At 54.1% G+C, this 18,981-nt stretch overlaps 1 protein-coding gene across 3 annotated transcripts in view; it reads left to right on the top strand.

Annotated features, from left to right (window-relative positions):
- IGF2BP1 (insulin like growth factor 2 mRNA binding protein 1) overlaps window positions 1-15,644 on the top strand; it is a 38,840-nt gene extending 23,196 nt beyond the window's left edge. Inside the window, exons 3-15 of one of the 3 annotated variants that reach the window (XM_041000519.1) lie at window positions 3,121-3,169; window positions 3,609-3,660; window positions 6,261-6,324; window positions 8,358-8,639; window positions 9,512-9,646; window positions 11,004-11,126; window positions 11,688-11,823; window positions 12,217-12,339; window positions 13,011-13,130; window positions 13,850-13,924; window positions 14,542-14,673; window positions 14,829-14,942; window positions 15,545-15,644. In XM_041000519.1, coding sequence (XP_040856453.1) covers window positions 3,121-3,169; window positions 3,609-3,660; window positions 6,261-6,324; window positions 8,358-8,639; window positions 9,512-9,646; window positions 11,004-11,126; window positions 11,688-11,823; window positions 12,217-12,339; window positions 13,011-13,130; window positions 13,850-13,924; window positions 14,542-14,673; window positions 14,829-14,942; window positions 15,545-15,637 — 1,498 coding nt within the window. In that variant the 3' untranslated portion in view covers window positions 15,638-15,644. The remainder of the gene's footprint in view (window positions 1-3,120; window positions 3,170-3,608; window positions 3,661-6,260; window positions 6,325-8,357; window positions 8,640-9,511; window positions 9,647-11,003; window positions 11,127-11,687; window positions 11,824-12,216; window positions 12,340-13,010; window positions 13,131-13,849; window positions 13,925-14,541; window positions 14,674-14,828; window positions 14,943-15,544) is intronic. The other 2 variants (XM_041000520.1, XM_041000521.1) reach the window with 2 other exon arrangements.
- Window positions 15,645-18,981: the final 3,337 nt, after the last annotated feature.

Raw genomic sequence — 18,981 nt, 5'->3', positions numbered from 1 at the left:
AATCCAGCTTCTTGCCTGTGGCTTGGGAAAGCAGTAGAGGATGACCCAAAGCCTTGGGACCCTCTGCCTGCTTGGAAGACCCATAAGAAACTCCTGGCTTCACATCAGTTCAACTGTTGCAGCCATTTGAAGAGGTGAATCAGCAGATGGAAGATCTTTGTCTCTCCTTTCTGCAAATCTTTTAAAGATTCATAACACAGGACTGTGAAGGGAGGAGAGAGATCTTGTGTTCGATTTGCTTCTCAAACAGCCGGAGCTGAGTCAGGTTGAAGCCAAGAACCTAGAACTCAGTCTACCACGTGGGTGGCAGCAAGCAGCTCCAGGAGCCTTCCCTGAAAGCTGGCATTGGAATAGGAGCAGGACCCTTAACACCAGCCCAAGGTGGCTGGCATGCAGGCGGTTTCAGTGCTCTGGCTCCCTAGCCCCGCCTCCTGAAACTTCTGCAAAGCTTTCCCCGGAGGAAACCAAGGCTGCAGTTGGGGTGCTCCTGGCTTTCCCCCTCCTCTACCTGCCTGCTGAGATCTTGTGTGAGTATGGGATGAGTTGAGTTTCCCAAGGGATCTGCAAGGTGAGCGTCCTGTCACAGCTCCTGGTACTGCCCTAGAGACCTCAGGTAGCTCCACTTTTAGGGGGAAAGTGGGCCAAGGACTCAGCACACACAGGGTCCCCACCGCTGCTCTTCTCTCAGGCCCTCCATGTTGGCGTTTTCATCTGGGCTGGGGGCTTTGCTGAGAGTAGGCCTGGGAGGGGCCTGGAGAGGGTTCCCAGGGTGGGGTGTGTGCCCTAAGGGGTGGGGGAGAGCAGCCAGGATGTCTCTGCCTTTCATTGGTAGAGTGGCCCTGCCCTCCTCCCCCTCCCTCTCCTGGAACATTCCAGACATTCCAGACGATCTGACTGCCATTGCTTTCAGGATATGGATTAACATCCCAGCAGAGATTTGATTTCACCGCAACCCCTCTCAACCCCCTTCCCCTCCCTGAAAAAAGACCCCCCCTAAACGAGCTGGGAACTGAAGGGGAACTTCCACCTCGACTGTTAAAGGGCCATCTTGAAAGAGCGAACTTGGGTGTTTCAAGGCCTTTGCCCCTAAGCCACCCTTGATTCAGAAGGGTTTCCTGGCGGGAGAGGCCTGGGCCATCCCTGTCTCTTCCTGTTCCTCTGTTCTCCACCCCTTTGTCTTTGTTGGCAAGGGGTCCTGCCTTCCTGATGTGTGGCTTGGCTAAGTAAGCAGGGCTGTGGGCAGCGTTCCCTAGGGGACACAGCAGAGTCACCAGGGGGCATGCTGGTGGGCTTTGAGATTCTGTCTCTAGGCTAGTTTCTCATTCCTGCCTGCTATTTTATCCTGCTTTCATCTTCCCCACTTAGGTCAGGTTCATGAAATGACCTAACCAGAGAGCCACAAATGTCTGCATTTCGACCTGTCTTGATATTTCTTTCTTGTTCTGCATCCCCAGAAAGTGCAGAGTGAGAAGGGAGCTTGGAGCCTCACGCCTTCCGTGTCACCTGGAGACCCCGAGGCGGCAGGGGCCACGGCTCAGGACAGCCCAGCCCAGCACATCTGTGGTTAGACTGGACGCTCACTGCTGAGCAAGAGCAGACACGTCCCTGTGTGGCGATTGTGAGGCAGGATGTAGCTGGCAGATGGACACACTCTCGGGCACAGGTGGAGGGCCAGAACCAGACTTTCTTGCTTTGGGATCCAGTTTGCCTTCAGGCCACTAGAATTCTCTCAGACTGTGTGTTTCTACAAAATTCACCATTTGGAAACTAGGGAAAAAAACCAAAACAAAACATCAATTGACCAGCACATTGGGTCTTGCCTGAGGACATTTGATGTCTTCAACCCACAGTTGAGGGCTCAGGATAGAATGGTGAGGGAGCCAGCCCAGAGTCATGGCTGAAGCTGCGAGTCCTCAGGGAAAATCACTGTAGGAGTCTTCTCCCACTGCACTTACAAAACTTGAAGCTAAGCTCTTCATCTGCTACTGCTCCCATGTCCCCGCCCGCTCTGTGAACACAGTTTTGTTTGTTTCAAAGGAGGGACTGGGTCTCCAGGAAGGTGAATACTCTGGTGTGAGATCAGTGCTAGTAAATAGGTTTAAGTCCATTTCTGGACCAAGGGCCCAACCTCTGCCCTGTGACCCCCAACCGTCCTGGGCTCTGGCGTGTTGTCTCCTGGGATGGGATGGGAGCACCCCAGGCCAGGTTGCTTTTGCTTCTTGTGTGCGTCCCTAGCATCTGGAATGAGATTGGTGCTGGTGAGAGAGTTGTCAGGTTCATCAAGAGATTCGTTTAGTTTATTTGAAAGACAGAGCTGCAGAAGCAGAGAGAGAGAGAAATCTACCCCATATCACTCCCCAAATGGCCACAACAGCTGGGATCGGGCCAGGCTGGAAGCCAGGAGGCTACAGTTCCACCCAAGTCTCCAACTTTGGCCATCTTCTGTTGCTCTTTTCCTAGGCTCGTTAGCAGGGAGCTGGATTGGAAGTGGAACAGTTGGCTTTGAACTGGAGCTTGGATTCTGGTACCTCAGGGGGTGGCTTACTGCACTGCACCACAACACCAGCCCCTCTTCCTTCTTTTTTAAGAAATTGCTGGGCCTGGTGGCGTGGCCTAGTGGCTAAAGTCCTCACCTTGAACATGCCAGGATCCCATATGGGTGCCGGTTTTAATCCCGGCAGCTCCACTTCCCTTCTAGCTCCCTGCCTGTGGCCTGGGAAAGCAGTCGAGGACGGCCCAAAGCTTTGGGACCCTGCACCCATGTGGGAGACCTGGAGGAAGCTCCTGGCTCCTGGCTTCAGATTGGCACAGCATTGGCAGTTGCAGGCACTTGGAGGAGTGAATCATCAGTTGGAAGATCTTCCTCTCTGTCTCTCCACCTCTCTGTATATCTGACTTTGTAATAAAAAATAAATAAATCTTTAAAAAAAAGAAGTTGTTAGCAGGGTGCCCCAAGCCTCTGGGGCTTTACTTCCTTTGGTGGCAGTGACATCAACTTTGGTCTCTAAAAGCAAGATGCCCTTCCTGAAGGCTGCCCTCCTGAGCAGCAAGGACAGACATCCTAGAGTCTTAAGACTTCCAAGTCAGTCATTAACAACTCTTTTCCCTCTTCAATTTTAGGAGTCGGAAGATTCAGATCAGAAATATTCCACCTCAGCTCCGATGGGAGGTAAGGGGAAGCACCTACGAGCAGGACCGGGGCGGGGAGGATAGTGGACTGGGAAGGTAGGGCAGGTCATTCCCCTCTCCCCAGTGCGCTGGGTCAGGCCAGGCCGCTGTGTCCCCCAGCTCTGCGTTTGCTTGGGTCTCCTCCTTCACCGGGGCTTTCTGGTCTCACTTTGGCGTGCGTGAGCAGGGAGATGGGCACAGGATTGGCTGAGCACTGGTGGAGGTGGGGTGGTGGTGGCTGAAGGTGATGGAGGCGTGCAGACAGTCTGGGCCTGTTGAGACTCCTGCCCCGGGTTGCCACCAATGCGGTCCTCAGGGAGGAGGGGGAAGACTGGCAGGCCATGCTGGGCTCTGAGCATTCTCCTGAGTAGGGCTGTGGCTTGGGGCTGCTCTGGGGCTGCCTGGGGGAGCTCAGGACCTTTCTCTCTGTATACCCACAGGTGCTGGACAGCCTGCTGGCTCAGTATGGCACCGTGGAAAATTGTGAACAAGGTAAGAGTGAACCGTGGTTGTTGGTGGAGTTTGGGGGACCTGCTTACTCCCTGGGGTCAGTTCTCTCTGGAGGCTCAGCAGAAAGACACACACACACACACACACACAGCAGCACAGTGTAGCTTCCACCCACTGGTTCACTCCCCAAATGGCCTCAAGGGCTGGAGCTGGGTCAGTCCAAAGCCAGGAATTGGGAGCTTGGGCCATCCTCCCAGGCTGTTAGTAGGGAGCAGGATTGAAAGTGGAGTAGCTGGGACTTGAACCGGCAGCTTCCCAGGTGGAAACAGTTTAGGAACAGGAATTGTGTGTTCCAGCTCAGTCGGTGCCCTCTGACTTTTCAAAGCCTCATGCACTCTCTCTGTTTCTGGTGGGAGCAATCTGTGAGTTGCTTCTTTCTAAACTCACAGGCAGCTCCATGTGCCTTTGTTGATTCATAAATGCAGAGGGTGTATGATACATTTGGAACGACACGTAGAGACATTTGAAGAATGGGTTCACAGAGGCAAAGTGAGGTCATAAAAGGGTTGGCTTGGATTTTTTTGAGGCTTCTTTATTGCCAGGATTGTGAATTCTTTTCCGTGGGAATGGGCCGAAACGAAATGCGGCGTGGTTTTCGGTCAGCTGTAAGATAGTGGTGAGGTGGACAGGAACGGTTTAGATTTGGAGATCTTCAAGGAAAAAGGAGATCATTGCTTCGCCCAAGGTCAAAACACGCAGCTCAGCTCTGCTCAGCAGCGTGCTAGATGAGCGCTTACAGTCTTTGCCTGCCCCAGGGCCTGAGGTGGGGCATCTGGGAGGCTGGACGCAGCCATGTCCGGTGCCCAGCACTGCTCACGGGGTGGATTAATGAGTTACTCTGGGACAAATAGAGTACGATTGAGCAGTGGTCCAGGAAGCAAGCGCCTGCCTGAGGTCTTTCTCACCCCTGCACACCACTGCAGGGCTCACAGCAGGGTCTGATGTCACCAAGCCTTGCTAGGGAGCTGTGACACGTGGTATCTGGGGGACAGTCGGGGAGGGGCTGCGTTTTGTGGGACATCAGAATAGGGAAGGTCCTCAATTCTGTTCCAGTGTCACCTTCCACTCGTGATCAATCTGTCAGCACAGAGAGCTTTCAGCCTGGGGGAGGGTTTGTTCTGGATTGTGGTTTTGATTGCCCCCTCTCCCGCAAGTGTGATCTCCAGGGAGACTGAAGTCAGGTGGGTGTGGGGGGGCACCACTGCAGTTCAGTCCCTGGGCAGTTTCTCTTGTCCCCCAAGGTGGCTAAGCCTTGGCCAAAGGGGTTCCAAGTGTACTGTGACCACGTGCCCTCGTCGTGGCTCTCTGTCCCCAGCTGAGCAGGCACGGGACGCGCCAGTTCAGAAATCACCAATGTGGAAGACAGAGGCACGTGTTACTACAGTGAGAAATGTGCAGCCATATACTGGAATTCTGTTTACTTAGTATTTGAAAGGAAGGTGACAGAGACAGTTCTAGCCATCATTTCATTCCCTAAAGAGCCTGCAGCAGCCGGGGTCTAGCCAGGCTGAAGCCGGGATGGGAAGAGGAGGAGGGGCTGGTGTTGAGGCTGTAAGTGCCTGAGCCTTCACCTGCTGTGTGCATGAACAGGAAGCTAGAATCGGACGTGGGGTTAGAACCCTTGGGCACTCCTCCAAGAGATGTGGGTGTCTCAAGTAGCATTTCAACAGATGCACCCAATGTCCATCCCCAAAGTGATCTTACACTATGGCTTGCCGTGAATTGAAGTGCCCTGGTGTGAGGGGAATCCAGAGAAAACCCCCAGCTTGTATGTAATCAGAGCCAAGGGTCCTGCTGGGATTATACTGGCTGGGATCCAGAAGCTGCGGGGGCCCAGCATGCCCACGTGCACAGTGTTGCAAATATTCACCTGGAGAGGGTGCAGATCAGCGCCTCGCCTGTGCAGCCTCTGAACCTGTCGCCCGTGGGGACCCTGTAGCCCAGCCTCAGCACCCCGATCTGCTATGGTTGGGGTGTTCCACAGCCCTTGTGGAAGCCCTTGTGAGTCTTCCCCGAGCTGCTTCGTGGCGTATCGGGCGCTGCAAGCCGCTCAGCTCACCCGATGTGTTGATTTTTAACTAGCTTAACCTTGCAAGGCTGTATTCATTGCCTAGGTGTGGGATGCCTGTGTGGGGCAGGCGTCTGCGACTGCTGAGGTGGCTGACGTGGCAGCTGCAGGCTCGGGGAGCGGGGCGGGGAAGAGGACGAGAGGAAAGGAAAACACAGGTGGTCACTTGGGCTTGACCAGCAGTTCTGACAAAAGGCACTTTAAGGGGAAAAAAAAAAATCTTTTGGGTTTTAGTTATATGTCAGCTGACTACCCAGATGTGTACATCGGCCCCTGGCTAGAACCGAATTTGGGAGCTGGGATCTCCATCCAGGTCTGCCCTTGTGATCCTCGCGGTTGGTCCCATCTCTGCCATCTCCCAGGTCTGAGTCAGCAGGGAGAAATGGAACCCAGGACTTGGAAGCATGCCTGCCTCACTGTCATCGGGAGGTTGCCTCCATAGCCTGAGACCACAAGGCTGTGGTAGCATGCAGGTGTACTGACCCTGGACTCTTCCTTTTTTTTTTCCTCTCAGTGAACACCGAGAGCGAGACGGCAGTGGTAAACGTCACCTATTCCAACCGGGAGCAGACCAGGCAGTGAGTATTGGGAGTGAGCCCTGGGGGTGGGAGTGGGCACTGCTGGACTCCACGGGGGCTCTAACTCTCTGCTTCCAGAGTTGGGTCTTTTTGGTTCACTGTTCTGGGATCTGCTTGGTTCTGGGAAGACGATGATTGTGTGTGGGTGGCAGAGAAGTCCTCTGGGCCATCTGCTTGTCCCAGGGCCTGCAAGAACTTTGCTGTGATGCTGTTGCCATCTAGTGGTGCTGAAGGAGAACTGTGGGTCCAGAAAGGATTTTTTCCTGTGGCATTGAAACACGCATTTTACTGACACTCTGGTCAAAAAGCTGGTGCCTTTTGTTTTTAGACCTTTAATTTGAAAGCCAGAGTTACAGAGAGAGGAAGGAGAGAAAGACGGAGGGAGGATCTCAAATGGCTGCAGCATCTGGAGCTGCAAAATCCAAAGCCAGCAGCTCTGTCCCGGTGCCCCATGTGGCTGCAGGGGCCCAAGGCCTGGGGTCATTGTCTGCTACTTTTCCAAGTGTATAGTAGGGGGCTGGAACTGAAGGGGAGCACCCAGGACAAAACCAGAGCCCTTTGGTGATGCGGACACCGCAGGTGGAGGATACGCAGGTCAGGGGACCAACCCCATGGTAATGCTTTCTGATCCCTCACACCCATAGTTTTCAGCTCCTTGGCCCTTGGGGTGAACAATTTTCACCACACCCAGCTCATTGGAAATTACTGCTGTTGTCTGGAGCTGACTCTGTTCCAGGATTTTTAGTGGTGTTTTTCTTTTCCCCCTTCTGTTTGCCGTGTTTTACCTTGGGGTGGGTTTTCTTGATGCTTTAAAGTACAGCCTCTTCCGACAGAGTGATGTTTTGTAAAACTCACTCATTTCGCAGCCTCCCAGGCTCAGGGTTCGCTGCTCCCTGTGGCTCCCTCCACGCCTGAGCCCCTGGCAGTAGACGGCACATGCTGTCTCTCTCCCAAGCCTGTTCAGTCTCTGCTTACATTTCTCCCCTGTCCCAGAGGCGTCCGTGTGCATCTGGTGAGACAGCTGTGTTGTCCTTTTCAACTTTGCCGTCCAGGCTGGACTGATGGTACAACAAATCTTTTGGAAGATTTGTTTGTTTTCATTTGAAAGGCACACTTAACAGTGAGAGAGACAGAAACCTCTTCCATCCATTGATTCACTCCCCAAAGGGCCACAATAGTTGGAGCTGAGCCAATCTAAAGCCAGGAGACTCTTCCAGGTCTCCCACATGAGTCCAGGGGTCCCAAGGCCTTGGGTCATCCTTGACTACTTTCCCAGGTCACAGCCAGGGAGCTGGATGGGAAAGCGGGGCCGCTGGAACATGAACTGGTGCCCATATGGGATCCCAGTATGCACAAGGAGAAGATTTTAGCTGTTAGGCTACCAAGCTGGGCCCAGACCTTTCCCATACCTGCTGGGATCATGTTTGTGTGCCATGGGAACCTAGACCTGTTTACGGTCAGCTGAGGCACCGGCAAAACTTCAGCGTGATGTCCCCGTACACAAAGATGGACTTGCACACCTACTGAGGCCAAGTGCAGGGTGGACACCAGCTTCCCACTGCAGTGTTGGGCATGGCTGCTGGGTACCCAAGGATCTTGCCCCACATTCCCTTAAGGTGTCTCAGGGCAGGAGGCTCAGGGCTTTGCTCCCCTGAGCAATTGGTTTCCTTTTCGGTGCAATGAAGGTTTTGTAGCTGGAAGAATCCCTTGTGCAGCTACCTCCAGCTGCTGTGGGAACGCAGGGACTGGTCTCTGCCGATACTGTGGCTTTCACTGGTCCGGAAGTACACTTCTCAGTGGTCTACCTGAAAGTGAGCCACATGTGCCAGCCAACGTGCTGGACATGCCGGATTAGCATGCTTTCCCACTGCGGAGGAGGGAGGTCTCCAGCTGTTCAGCCTGGAAGTTCTCCAAGGTGGAGGTGGGATGTGGGGGCGCATGCCAGGTGTGCCGCTAGCTGTGATGATGTACAGTGCTTTGTGTACTAAGCCCAGGGTAGGGGAGTGACCAGTAGACTCTGCCTGTGTCCCCAGAGCCATCACAAAACTGAACGGCCACCAGCTAGAGAATCATGCCTTAAAGGTCTCCTACATTCCCGACGAGCAGATAGCCCAGGGCCCCGAGAACGGGCGCCGCGGAGGCTTTGGCTCTCGGGGTCAGCCCCGCCAGGGTTCCCCCGTGGCGACCGGGGCCCCGGCCAAGCAACAGCAAGTGGACATCCCCCTTCGGCTCCTGGTACCCACCCAGTACGTCGGCGCCATCATCGGCAAGGAGGGTGCCACCATCCGCAACATCACGAAGCAGACCCAATCCAAGTGAGTCTTGGCAGGGGAGAACAATGGCTGGAGTATACGGAGGTCTGCTAGGGACTCACCTGGGGTGAAGGCGGACCTGGCCTGTGGGGAGGGAGAAGGGTCTGGGGCGCATCGTTGGTGGCAGTGGCTTGATCATGCTCTGTCACTAGACGTTCTGGAGAGTGTCTCTGGGAGCCTCTGACCAGCCCGGTGGTGGCTTGGGGCTGGCCAGTCTGACCTTGATCTGCACATCGGGACCTCCCTTCTCTAATCTTTGCAGCCGATCAGTGTGCTCAGTGGCAAAGAACGGGTCATTATGAATCCCATGTTGGGGACAGGGTGTTGTGTTCCTGTGTCAGTGATGGTAGTGGTGAGGCATGGCACTCCAGGGGGCAGGGAGCCAGGGTCGTGTCATGGGTGACGTTCTACCCTGAGCCATACCTCAGCCAACGCAGTTACTGACTGTAGTTCTGGCTCACCCTTGGCCCTTCCCAATTCTGACCTGATTTATTTATTTGAAAGGAGAGTGACGAAGAGACACCTCCCATTCACTGCTTCATGTCCTAAATGGAAGCTGTAGCAGGCATGGGCCAGGCCAGAACCAGGAGCCTGTGCAGGGATCCAAGTATTTGGGCCGTCCTCCGCTGCTTTCCCAGCACGTTGGACGAGTAGGGCGCTGGATTGGAAGTGGGACAGCTGGGAATGGAGCCGGTGGTCTGCCGATGTAGCTGACCAATCTGCTACCCCACTCCGGCACCCCCCAGCTCTACCTTCCATCAGCTTTATTTGTGGAAGAGTGGGTTCTGTGAATTGTGTGTGGGGGCGGGGGGAGGGAACACCTGGAGTCGGGGTGTGGTTGGTGAACACTAACCGGCCCTGCTCCCTGGCCGCAGGATCGACGTGCACAGGAAGGAGAATGCTGGCGCAGCGGAGAAGGCCATCAGCATCCACTCGACCCCCGAGGGCTGCTCCTCGGCCTGCAAGATGATCCTGGAGATCATGCACAAAGAGGCAAAAGACACGAAAACGTGAGCCCGCCACCCCTTCTGCCCTTCCTGTTTACCGAAAGTACAGGGTTCTGGGAGATAAGGGGTGCAAACTCACGAATGGAACTCTCCTTTTTACTGCGTTGTATGATCTCCGAGGGATTCTGTGTGCTCACAAATGAGAGAGAGAGAGAAAGCGGAGAGACTGTGTTGGGTGGGGGCAACGTGGGTGGATGTATGCACAGGTGTTTTAGCATCGAGGGCCACCCTGGACATGTGGTTTTATCCTGTCTGTCAGTACTGATGTGCCCACCTTGTTCCTTCCCTGCTTGCACAGTCTATGGGTGTAGTGCATTGGTCAGGCTCCTGTGTCTAAATGGTTGTCGCATTGTCTGAGTTTTTTATTAAGACAGTGGTAGGATAGGAGGAATGGATATAGACGCTTGGAGTTGTGGCTAAGACAAATGTTGGCTGGGCACTCCCACATTCCCACAGGGAATGGTTTCTGGTCCAGTCTCCATTTCTTTTTTTTTTTTTTTTTTTAAAGAAGATTTGTTTTTTATTGGAAAGTCAGATATACAGAGAAAAGGAGAGACAGAGAGATGAACATTTTCCATCCATCGATTCACTCCCCAAGCAGCTAAAATGGCTGGAGCCGAGCCGATCTGAAGCCAGAAGCCTGGAGTCTCTTCCGGATCTCCCACACTGGTGCAGGGTCCCAAGGCTTTGGGCTGTCCTCAACTGCTTTCCCAGGCCACAAGTAGGGAGGGAGCTGGATGGGAAGTGGGGCTACCGGGATACGAACTGGTGCCCATATGGAATCCTGGCGTGTGCAACGTGAAGACTTTAGCCTCTAGGCTACCACTCCGGGCCCCGGTCTCCATTCTTAAGGATTTAAGTCCCTGTGGGAAACCCAGATGGAATTCTGGTTACCCAACTTCGACCTTGCACAGTGTCGGGAGTCACCAGCAGATGAGAAATTTCTATCATCTGTCTCTGTTTTTTATAAGTAAAATAGTGAGCATGTCCCTTGACACGTTTATACACCGGCCTTTTTTTATAGCATTACTGAGGCTCAGTTTGTGGACAATAAACCACATTTTTCAAGAAATACTGATTCATTGCAAAGGCTGAGAGACAGAGAAGAGATGGAGGGAGGGAGCCCGTGATAGCCGGGGTGGACCTAGGCTGAAGCCAGGAGCCAGGAATTCCACCCGGGTCTCCTACATGAGTGAAAGGGGCTCCAGCGGCTGAGCCGTCCTCTGCCACCTTTCTGGCTGCACTAACAGGAAGCTAGATCAGAAGCTGGGGAACTGAGACTCAGGTCGCTCATGCACAGAGCCGCGATGGAGACCCTTAATCATCCACCTGCAGAGTGCACGTCTGGCTTGTCTTCCAGGGCTGACGAGGTTCCCCTGAAGATCCTGGCTCATAACAACTTCGTGGGGCGTCTCATTGGCAAGGAGGGCCGGAACCTGAAGAAAGTGGAACAGGACACAGAGACGAAAATCACCATCTCCTCGTAAGACACTCATCCTGTGCTGGGGAGGGCGCGGCAGTGGTAGGGGGTATGCACGGCCCACGGGGGCTGCCTCTCTCCAGCTGTCTCCCTCGAACCTGGACGTTTTTCCTGCTGGGGCAGAGAGCCCATCCATCCCACGGACTCAGGGGCTGGAGCATCTCCTTCCCACCACCTTAGGATGCTGGCACCTCCCCGGTCATGCCAGGTCCCTATGCCTCACCCGCTACACCCCGTAGAGAACAGCATCCGGAGGCAGGGCATGCTGGACCTCAGCCCCTTCCTGTCCTCGTGCCCGGGGTGGGTGAGCTCCTTGCTGAGTAGTTTCCTTGAGTCACACGAAGGAATTGGCAGCCATGGGGGCAGCGTGCAGGTACCAGGCTACCTCCCGCTTGCTTGCCTGAGTCTCTACAAGGACAGGGTTGAAAGAACAGAAGCGCCTGAAGAGCCTGCAGATGTGGTGCAAAAGCCCCCCGACCCTGGGTGTTTGGGCTCATGCCCCTAGGCAAGGCCTGCTCCCGGGCTGCTGCTGGCAGGTGACCCCGCTGGCTTCTCCCCCTGCAGGTTGCAGGATCTCACCCTCTACAACCCCGAGAGGACCATCACTGTGAAGGGCGCCATCGAGAACTGCTGCAGGGCCGAGCAGGAGATCATGAAGAAAGTTAGAGAGGCCTATGAAAACGACGTGGCCGCCATGAGCGTGAGTGTTGAGGCAGAGCACAGGCACCACATGGATGTCAGGGAGCCAAGTCCTTGAGCCGTGACCTGCCTGCCAGCATGTGCGTTAGCAGGGAGCTGGCAAAAGGAGTGGGGTCAGGACTTGAACCCATGTACTGTGGGCATGGGACGAGGTCAAGCAGTGTCTCAGCTGCCATTTGGTGGGAATCGGTAGTTGTCAGTGCAGCGAGCATGTCACAATGCTCAGGTGATTGTGTGGACACCACGGGTCAGGGTTGGGTGCAGGTGCTCCTGGTTCCTCCTGGTTTGGGGGCTCGGTTTTCCTTGGGGACTATCAGTCCTCACATTGTGCCAGAATGCATGCACAGGGGCCAGGCGAGCCGCGGGCTGATTGCTTCATCTTTCTCTCCCCCAGCTGCAGTCCCACCTGATCCCCGGCCTGAACCTGGCTGCCGTGGGTCTTTTCCCAGCCTCGTCCAGCGCCGTTCCTCCACCCCCCAGCAGTGTCACAGGGGCGGCGCCCTACAGCTCCTTCATGGTAGGTGCAGGGTCAGGCTGCCGGGGACCTCTGAGCCTGTGGGGAGCAGGAGGGTGGGTGAGGGTCTTCAGGGATACCTTGCTGATGTCATTCCCAGCAAGTAGCATTGCACTAGCCCCTGGCTGCTGGCTGTTCTTCCCTCCTCCTCTTTTTTTTTTTTTCTAAGATTTATTTTTATTTTTATCACAAAGTCAGATATACAGAGAGGTGGAGAGACAGAGAGGAAGATCTTCTGTCCGATGACTCACTCCCAAAGTGACCACAATGGCCAGTGCTGCACTGATCTGAAGCTGGGAACCAGGAACCTCTTCTGGGTATCCCACACAGGTGCAGGGTCCCAAGGCTTTGGGCCGTCCTCGACTGCTTTCCCGGGCCACACGCAGGGAGCTGGATGGGAAGTGGAGCTGCCAGGATTAGAACCGGCGCCCATATGGAATCCTGGCACGTTCAAGGCGAGGACTTTAGCTGCTAGGCCATGCTGCCAGGCCCTCTTCCCTCATCCTTTAGTCCTGGGGTCAGAGGAAGTGGCAGTATTCTTGGGAAGCCCAGTGTGGTCAGTCTGGGTGTGTGCATACCCCATTCCTCCTGGATGGCAGCCTTCAGGGGAGTGGCCCGGCTTCTAGGCTAAGCCCCTTGGAGCCCCTGGATGATGAGGCCTCCTGTCCCAGCAGCAGGCCCCAGAGCAGGAGATGGTGCAGGTGTTCATCCCGGCGCAGGCAGTGGGTGCCATCATTGGCAAGAAAGGGCAGCATATCAAGCAGCTGTCACGGTTCGCCAGCGCCTCCATCAAGGTAAGCCCTCATGCTGTCTTCTGGCTGAGCACTGTAGTGGGCTTGGCCCCTGCCCGGGCCTCCCTCCTGTAGTCTGTGGTGCAGTCTGCATGGCACTTTATGGCCCTTCGAGCTTTTGACCTTGCCCGTAGCTTTGCCTTCTGAACTCCCAATGTCTGGGCTAGCTGGGAGCAGGCTCTGCCTCCCACTGTCCCGGGTTCACATTGCAGCACTCCTTTCACGTGTACTGTGGGATCCGAACCCTCTCTGTCCCTTGAATGTTGTGCCACCCCTGCCACCGGCATGGTCATTGCCTGGCTCCCACCCTGAACAGGTGCTGCTTATCTTCCGTGACCCTGGGTTCATGGTCATGGGAGAGAGAGAAAGCAGGTGTTACTGAAACTAAGGCACTATTCAGTTGCATAAATGTGGATGCCCGTGGACTTGAGGAATTTGGTTCAAGGCTGTGGTATCCCCAGTACAGGTCCGTCCGGCATCTTCCCAGCTGACACAGCATGTCTGTGTCCCTGGCTCTCCACCAGACTCCCCCGAGACACCCTGAGAGACTTGGACGAGTTGAGGGGTGGGGCTGCCCTGTCTTTGCTACTGCTCTTGCCTGCCCCACCTACTCTGCTGGCAGTTTCGGGTGCATGGTTTGTTCGGAATGGGCATCCAGCAGGGCTGACATGGCAGGGTTCTTCCACGGTGGGCTCCTCTCTAACCCCCTGTTTGGTCCCCAGATTGCTCCGCCTGAAACACCTGACTCCAAGGTTCGGATGGTTATCATCACTGGTCCCCCGGAGGCACAGTTCAAGGTTTGCATCTCTGTTTCTCTCTCTCTCTCTCTCTCTCTCTCTCTCTCTCTCTCTCTCTCTCTCTTTTTTTAATGGATTGATTAATTTTTTTTATTTATTTGAGAGACAGATTTATAGAAAGAAGTAGAGACTTCTTCGCTGGTTCACTCCCCAAATGGCTACAACAGTTGGAGTTGAGCAGATCTGAAGTCAGGAACTTTGTTCTGTGTCTTCCATATGGCTGCAGTGTCCCAGTGACTTGGACCGTTCTCTAGCTGCTTTCTCAGGCCATAAGCAAGGAGCTTGATGGAAAATGGAGCAGCCAAGACTCTGCTTTTCTAAGCTAGAGTCGGTGCCCCTAGGGTAGGGTGGGGTGAGGGGCACAGCACATTGCCACGTCCAAATACACGCCCTTATCCCTAGTCAGCACTCACCTAATTGTCCCAGGGAGCAGGAAGCGTGGTAGCTAGCAGGTGGTTCACCTGAGCCACTTACATTGCCTGCCTCTGACTAATGGTCCCAGGTTGGGGGCAACGGAGGGGGCGTAGAGCCTGGCAGTCGTGCCCCTGGGCTCCCATGATACTGGGGACTTCTGGTCACCAGCATGGCTCTGATAGATGATCATCTTCTTTTCTCAGGCTCAAGGAAGAATCTACGGCAAACTCAAAGAGGAGAACTTCTTTGGGCCAAAGGAGGAAGTAAAATTGGAGACCCACATACGGGTGCCGGCCTCAGCAGCCGGCCGGGTCATTGGCAAAGGTGGCAAAACGGTGAGGCTTATGGGCTGCCAGTATCTGGCTCTCTGCCATCCTGGCCGGTTTAGCCTTGGCACTCCCCACAGCTTGTCCCATCTACCCTGTCTCTTGCTTTGCTCTCCTATGACTGGCAGCAACCTGAGCTCTTTGCTGGCCTCCCCCCTATTTAGGTGAATGAGTTACAAAACTTGACAGCAGCTGAGGTGGTGGTGCCACGAGACCAGACCCCAGATGAGAATGACCAGGTCATCGTGAAGATCATCGGGCATTTCTATGCCAGCCAGGTGTGTGTGGCACCTTCTGCTGGGAGGGTAGCATGCGCCCAGGGAGCAGTGCAGCCTGGGCACCTGAGGCTGACTTGGTGGCCTTGACCTGTCCACCTGTCTCTGGGCTGCGGTCCTTCCCTCTAAGGTGCAGGAGTGGGATGTGAGGATGCTGTATTCCCTCCATCTTCATAGCGTGTCTCGGAGCTGGGACTTGATGTGTGTTAGATAACACCAAGCCTTTCCATTTGTCCAACCTTAAAGCCGGCTATCCCTCGCAGCCCTGGGGAGAACTGCATGGCAAACAGATCCTATAAACGAGCTCTTCCCACTCACTCACTGATGAGGAGACCTGGGCTCTCATGAGGGTGGCAGGAACCATGTAGAAGTGTCGCATCTCCTCTGCCAGGGTCTGCCTCAGCAGGGGACTGGAGCGACTCATGAGCTGCAGCTGGGAAATAAACTCCATTATTGCACCTGTCTAGCAAGTCAAGGAATCCACTTTGGGTTCAGTAGCACGATCGGCGGTGTCAGCTGCCCCTTTTCCTCCCCTACCTTTGCCCTCTTGCGTTACCCAGGGGATGCGGGGGGGTCACAGAGCTCCCTGCCCTTTGTTGATGCAGATGGCCCAGCGCAAGATCAGAGACATCCTGGCACAGGTGAAACAGCAGCACCAGAAGGGACAAAGCCATCAGGCCCAGACGCGACGGAAGTAAAGCAGCCTCCCCCAGGATGGCGTGTGGACGTGAAGCGCGTGCTCTCCCGGGCAGCCTTGAGAATGAATGGGAATCAGGGACAGGCGGGCCGGGCTGTAGATCAGGTTTGCCCGCTTGGTTGAAACCGATGGCTCCAGTGAACTCTGATCCCTCGGCCCTCCCACACCCCACCCCAACAAGTGGCCCACCCCGAGAGGATGTCACCTTGAAAAATATTAGCTCAGGGTGCTTTTAAACGTGGATTGTTTTAAAGAAATTCTCCAGGCCCCCCTGAGACAGTAGCGGGGGTCTGACCCCAGTGGGAAGAGAAATAAAATTTCCTCCAGGTTTTTAAAACATGCAGAGGAGTGTTTTAATCAGCCTCCAAGGATGGTTTGCTTCTTGAATCTTCCCAGTCCTTTTCCTTCCTACCTGGTTAGTTGACGGAAGTACCTCCTTTTCTCACGCTCAAGCCACCTCCTCCGCTAGTCACCCTCATTGCTTTATCTTTACTGGTACCAGGGGGGAAAAAAAAATGGAAATGCCTTGCCTTGCGTACAGTATTGACCCAATGGGGAAGACCCATCAGTATCTGTGGTTGAATTCCAGTGTCTCTCCACCAGCCGACAGGTACAGCAAGGAATAAAGAAGGGGGAGAAAAAAACGATTGAAATATTTAGTAATCCACGTTTAAAAGGAGTGCCCTCGTGGCTCATATAGGTCCCAGGTCACTGTCTAGAAAAATTGGCACAAGTGAAATTGTCCGCCCCTCTGGGGCTTCCACTCTTGGATTCCCCACCATGCCCACCTCCCTCTTACCCTGCGCGTGTCCTACATCCCGGGGAGGTGCACGTGGGTGACACCAGATGCTCCTCAGGGTAGGGGCTCACCGCTGTCCCTGATTCCCGTCATTCTCAGGCAGATTTTATATATATATTTTTTAAAGTCTATTTTAATGATTGGATATGAGCACTGGGAAGGGGACACGAACTCCCCTTGTTAACAAGTCTCTCAGTTCCACAGAGGACTTGGCGGCCAAAAGGCTGCTGCTGTGCCCCCCAACCCCAGCCTGTGTGTTCCCATAAGGGCTGGCTCCCAGAGGCGGGGGCTGCAGGGCACTCCCCACCACAGCTCTGGTGGGCCATGGAACCCAACCCTGAGCTCCTGAGAGAGCGAACGTCTGTCATCTGGCAATTTCAGTAGCTTGGAGAGTCCTGTTTTCATCCGAGAGGAGTATTTAACTGGTGGCTTCTGCCTCCATGAATTGTCAACATGATGAAGATTGTGTCAGAAAAGGAAGGGAAAAAAAAAGAAAATGATAATTCAAGTGAGTACCAGTTGCTTTATGCACATAGGGGTAAGCTTAATTTATTAATTCACTAGGCTCAGTACGATCCCGTTGGAGGATAGCAGCCATCAGTTAAATGAGGCTAGGCCTCTCTCCTCCGTAATACTGTACTGATTATCAATGCATAATTAGCCAGGTGATGCACTTTAGCTACCCTGGACAATACGATCATGTGTGCTGGGAATGGAGGATGGGAAGCCGGGGGCATCCCATCCTCCTGACATTGTAACAACCGGAACAAGACAACCATGGCGTGGGCGAGTCAGGCAATGCTGTGTGCGAAGTGAACTACCTCAAGGTATGAAGTTACCTCAGCAATGATGTTCCTTTTTGTTCTCCCCAACCCCATTTTTCTTGTTTTTTGTTTTTCTTTTTTTTTTTTTAATTTTTTTAAAAAAATTTTTTTTCTTTGCGGCTTGCTGATATTTTATATAAAAAAAAGAAAGTGAAGCAAAAGAGAAGCTGATAGTCTTGAATATTTTATTTTTTTAATGAAAAGAGAAAAAAATGAGAAAGTTATGTTTCCTAATTTCCTACAACGTGAGCCAGTAGCCCTTCAGGAACTGTGTGTGTGGAGAACAGGCCCTGTGGGAAAGGCAGGTGGGGGGGCTGGCCCCTCAGGGGGGAGCCTGGCAAGGTGGGAGGAAAGAAGACCCCCGGGCTGAAGAGTCCTGAGCTCGGCCTGGCTGTGAATCCCCAGCAGCACAGCCTGCGCCTGGCTGAGCCCGGATAGGATCAGCATCCAACTGCAGCCACTGGGCCACTAGCCTCCCGTCTCCTCCCCTTTGAAATAGCAACCCAGCCGGTTTTTCCCACCAGTGGTGCTGTTGATATTTAAACTAGTGCCTCTGTTTTATCGAGGAGAGAAAGTAAATGATGATAACTAAAGAAAATATACCCTAAAAAAAAATCCTATATTTCTCCATCTGAAAACATGGAAGCCAAGATTTCATTCATGGAAGAAAAACCAGGCCACTGGCTGCTGCTTCCAGAGGCCTGCCTGGCTGATGGCGCGATGCTTTTCATGTTTTCGTTTTTTGTGGTGGTTTCATGTCCATCCCACCTTGCTATTCTTTGTCTGTTCTCATGGACTGAGAGGCAAGCCACTCCTCCGAACGCTGCCCCCACGCCATCTCCCTGTGGGGCTGTAGTGTGATCTAAATGTGGACTCACATCTAGGGGGTTCCTTTGGGTGGTGAGTGGTTCGTAGGAGGGGCAGGAGCACATGGCAGACCTGGTTTGGGTGGGCAAGGCAGGTTGCTGTCTCGTTGTAGTCTGACTGCTTTGCCCCCCATCCGCCGGGCCCGCCCTCCCTAGGCCCCCAGAACTGTTTAGCCAAACACAGGAGAAACAGGATAGCTTTTAGGGACATGAGTGAGGCCCACAGACTGAAGCCTCCTGCCTGTCCGTCCCAACCACAAAAAGGGTCTCCCAACTTTCCCCTCTCTGGCTCTCTCTGTTCTTTATCCCAAAGTGGAGCAGATCAGCATTCAGACATTGGCCATTTAGTGATTGAGAGTGTATTTCCAGCAGCAAGCATGCTTTGATATCTGGTTCAAACCATCATCAGTAAAAGAACCCATAGTCCCCGGAACATGATTGTCGCAGTGTTCCGCTGCCACAGGGGCCTGCTCCCTCACCAGCGAGCGCAGGCCAGGTCCTTTGGCCATTGGCCGACTCTGCTCCCCGCAGAGCCCCGGATGCGTGCATGTATGTGTGTGGAGGGCCTGGGACGCTGCCAAGGGGTGAGCGTGGCCCCACACCTCGCTGATAACTTGCCCAGCAGGAAAAAGAAAAAGATGCATGACCAGAAAGCAAAAGGACATGATTCAGTGGTTTTAAGGTTTCAGTGAGATGGAGGGCCCAGCTCTGGGGTCCTCCCGTGACTACAGAAGGGTGGTCGGCCTCAGGGCCAGTATTCGCCCTGCTCAGCGCCTCTCTGTACCCATCCTTGGTGAGACACCAAGCCGCTGTGAGAAGAGTGACTTTGAGCAGAAGGCGTCCTTCCGTGCTCTGA

This window comes from Ochotona curzoniae, unplaced genomic scaffold (assembly GCF_017591425.1).
Source record: "Ochotona curzoniae isolate NIBS_2020 unplaced genomic scaffold, NIBS_Ocur_1.0 scaffold_2453, whole genome shotgun sequence".
NCBI classification, from domain to species: Eukaryota; Metazoa; Chordata; class Mammalia; order Lagomorpha; family Ochotonidae; genus Ochotona; species Ochotona curzoniae.
The sequence above is the reverse complement of the archived record's forward strand: the minus strand, read 5'-3'. Positions and strand labels throughout refer to the sequence as shown.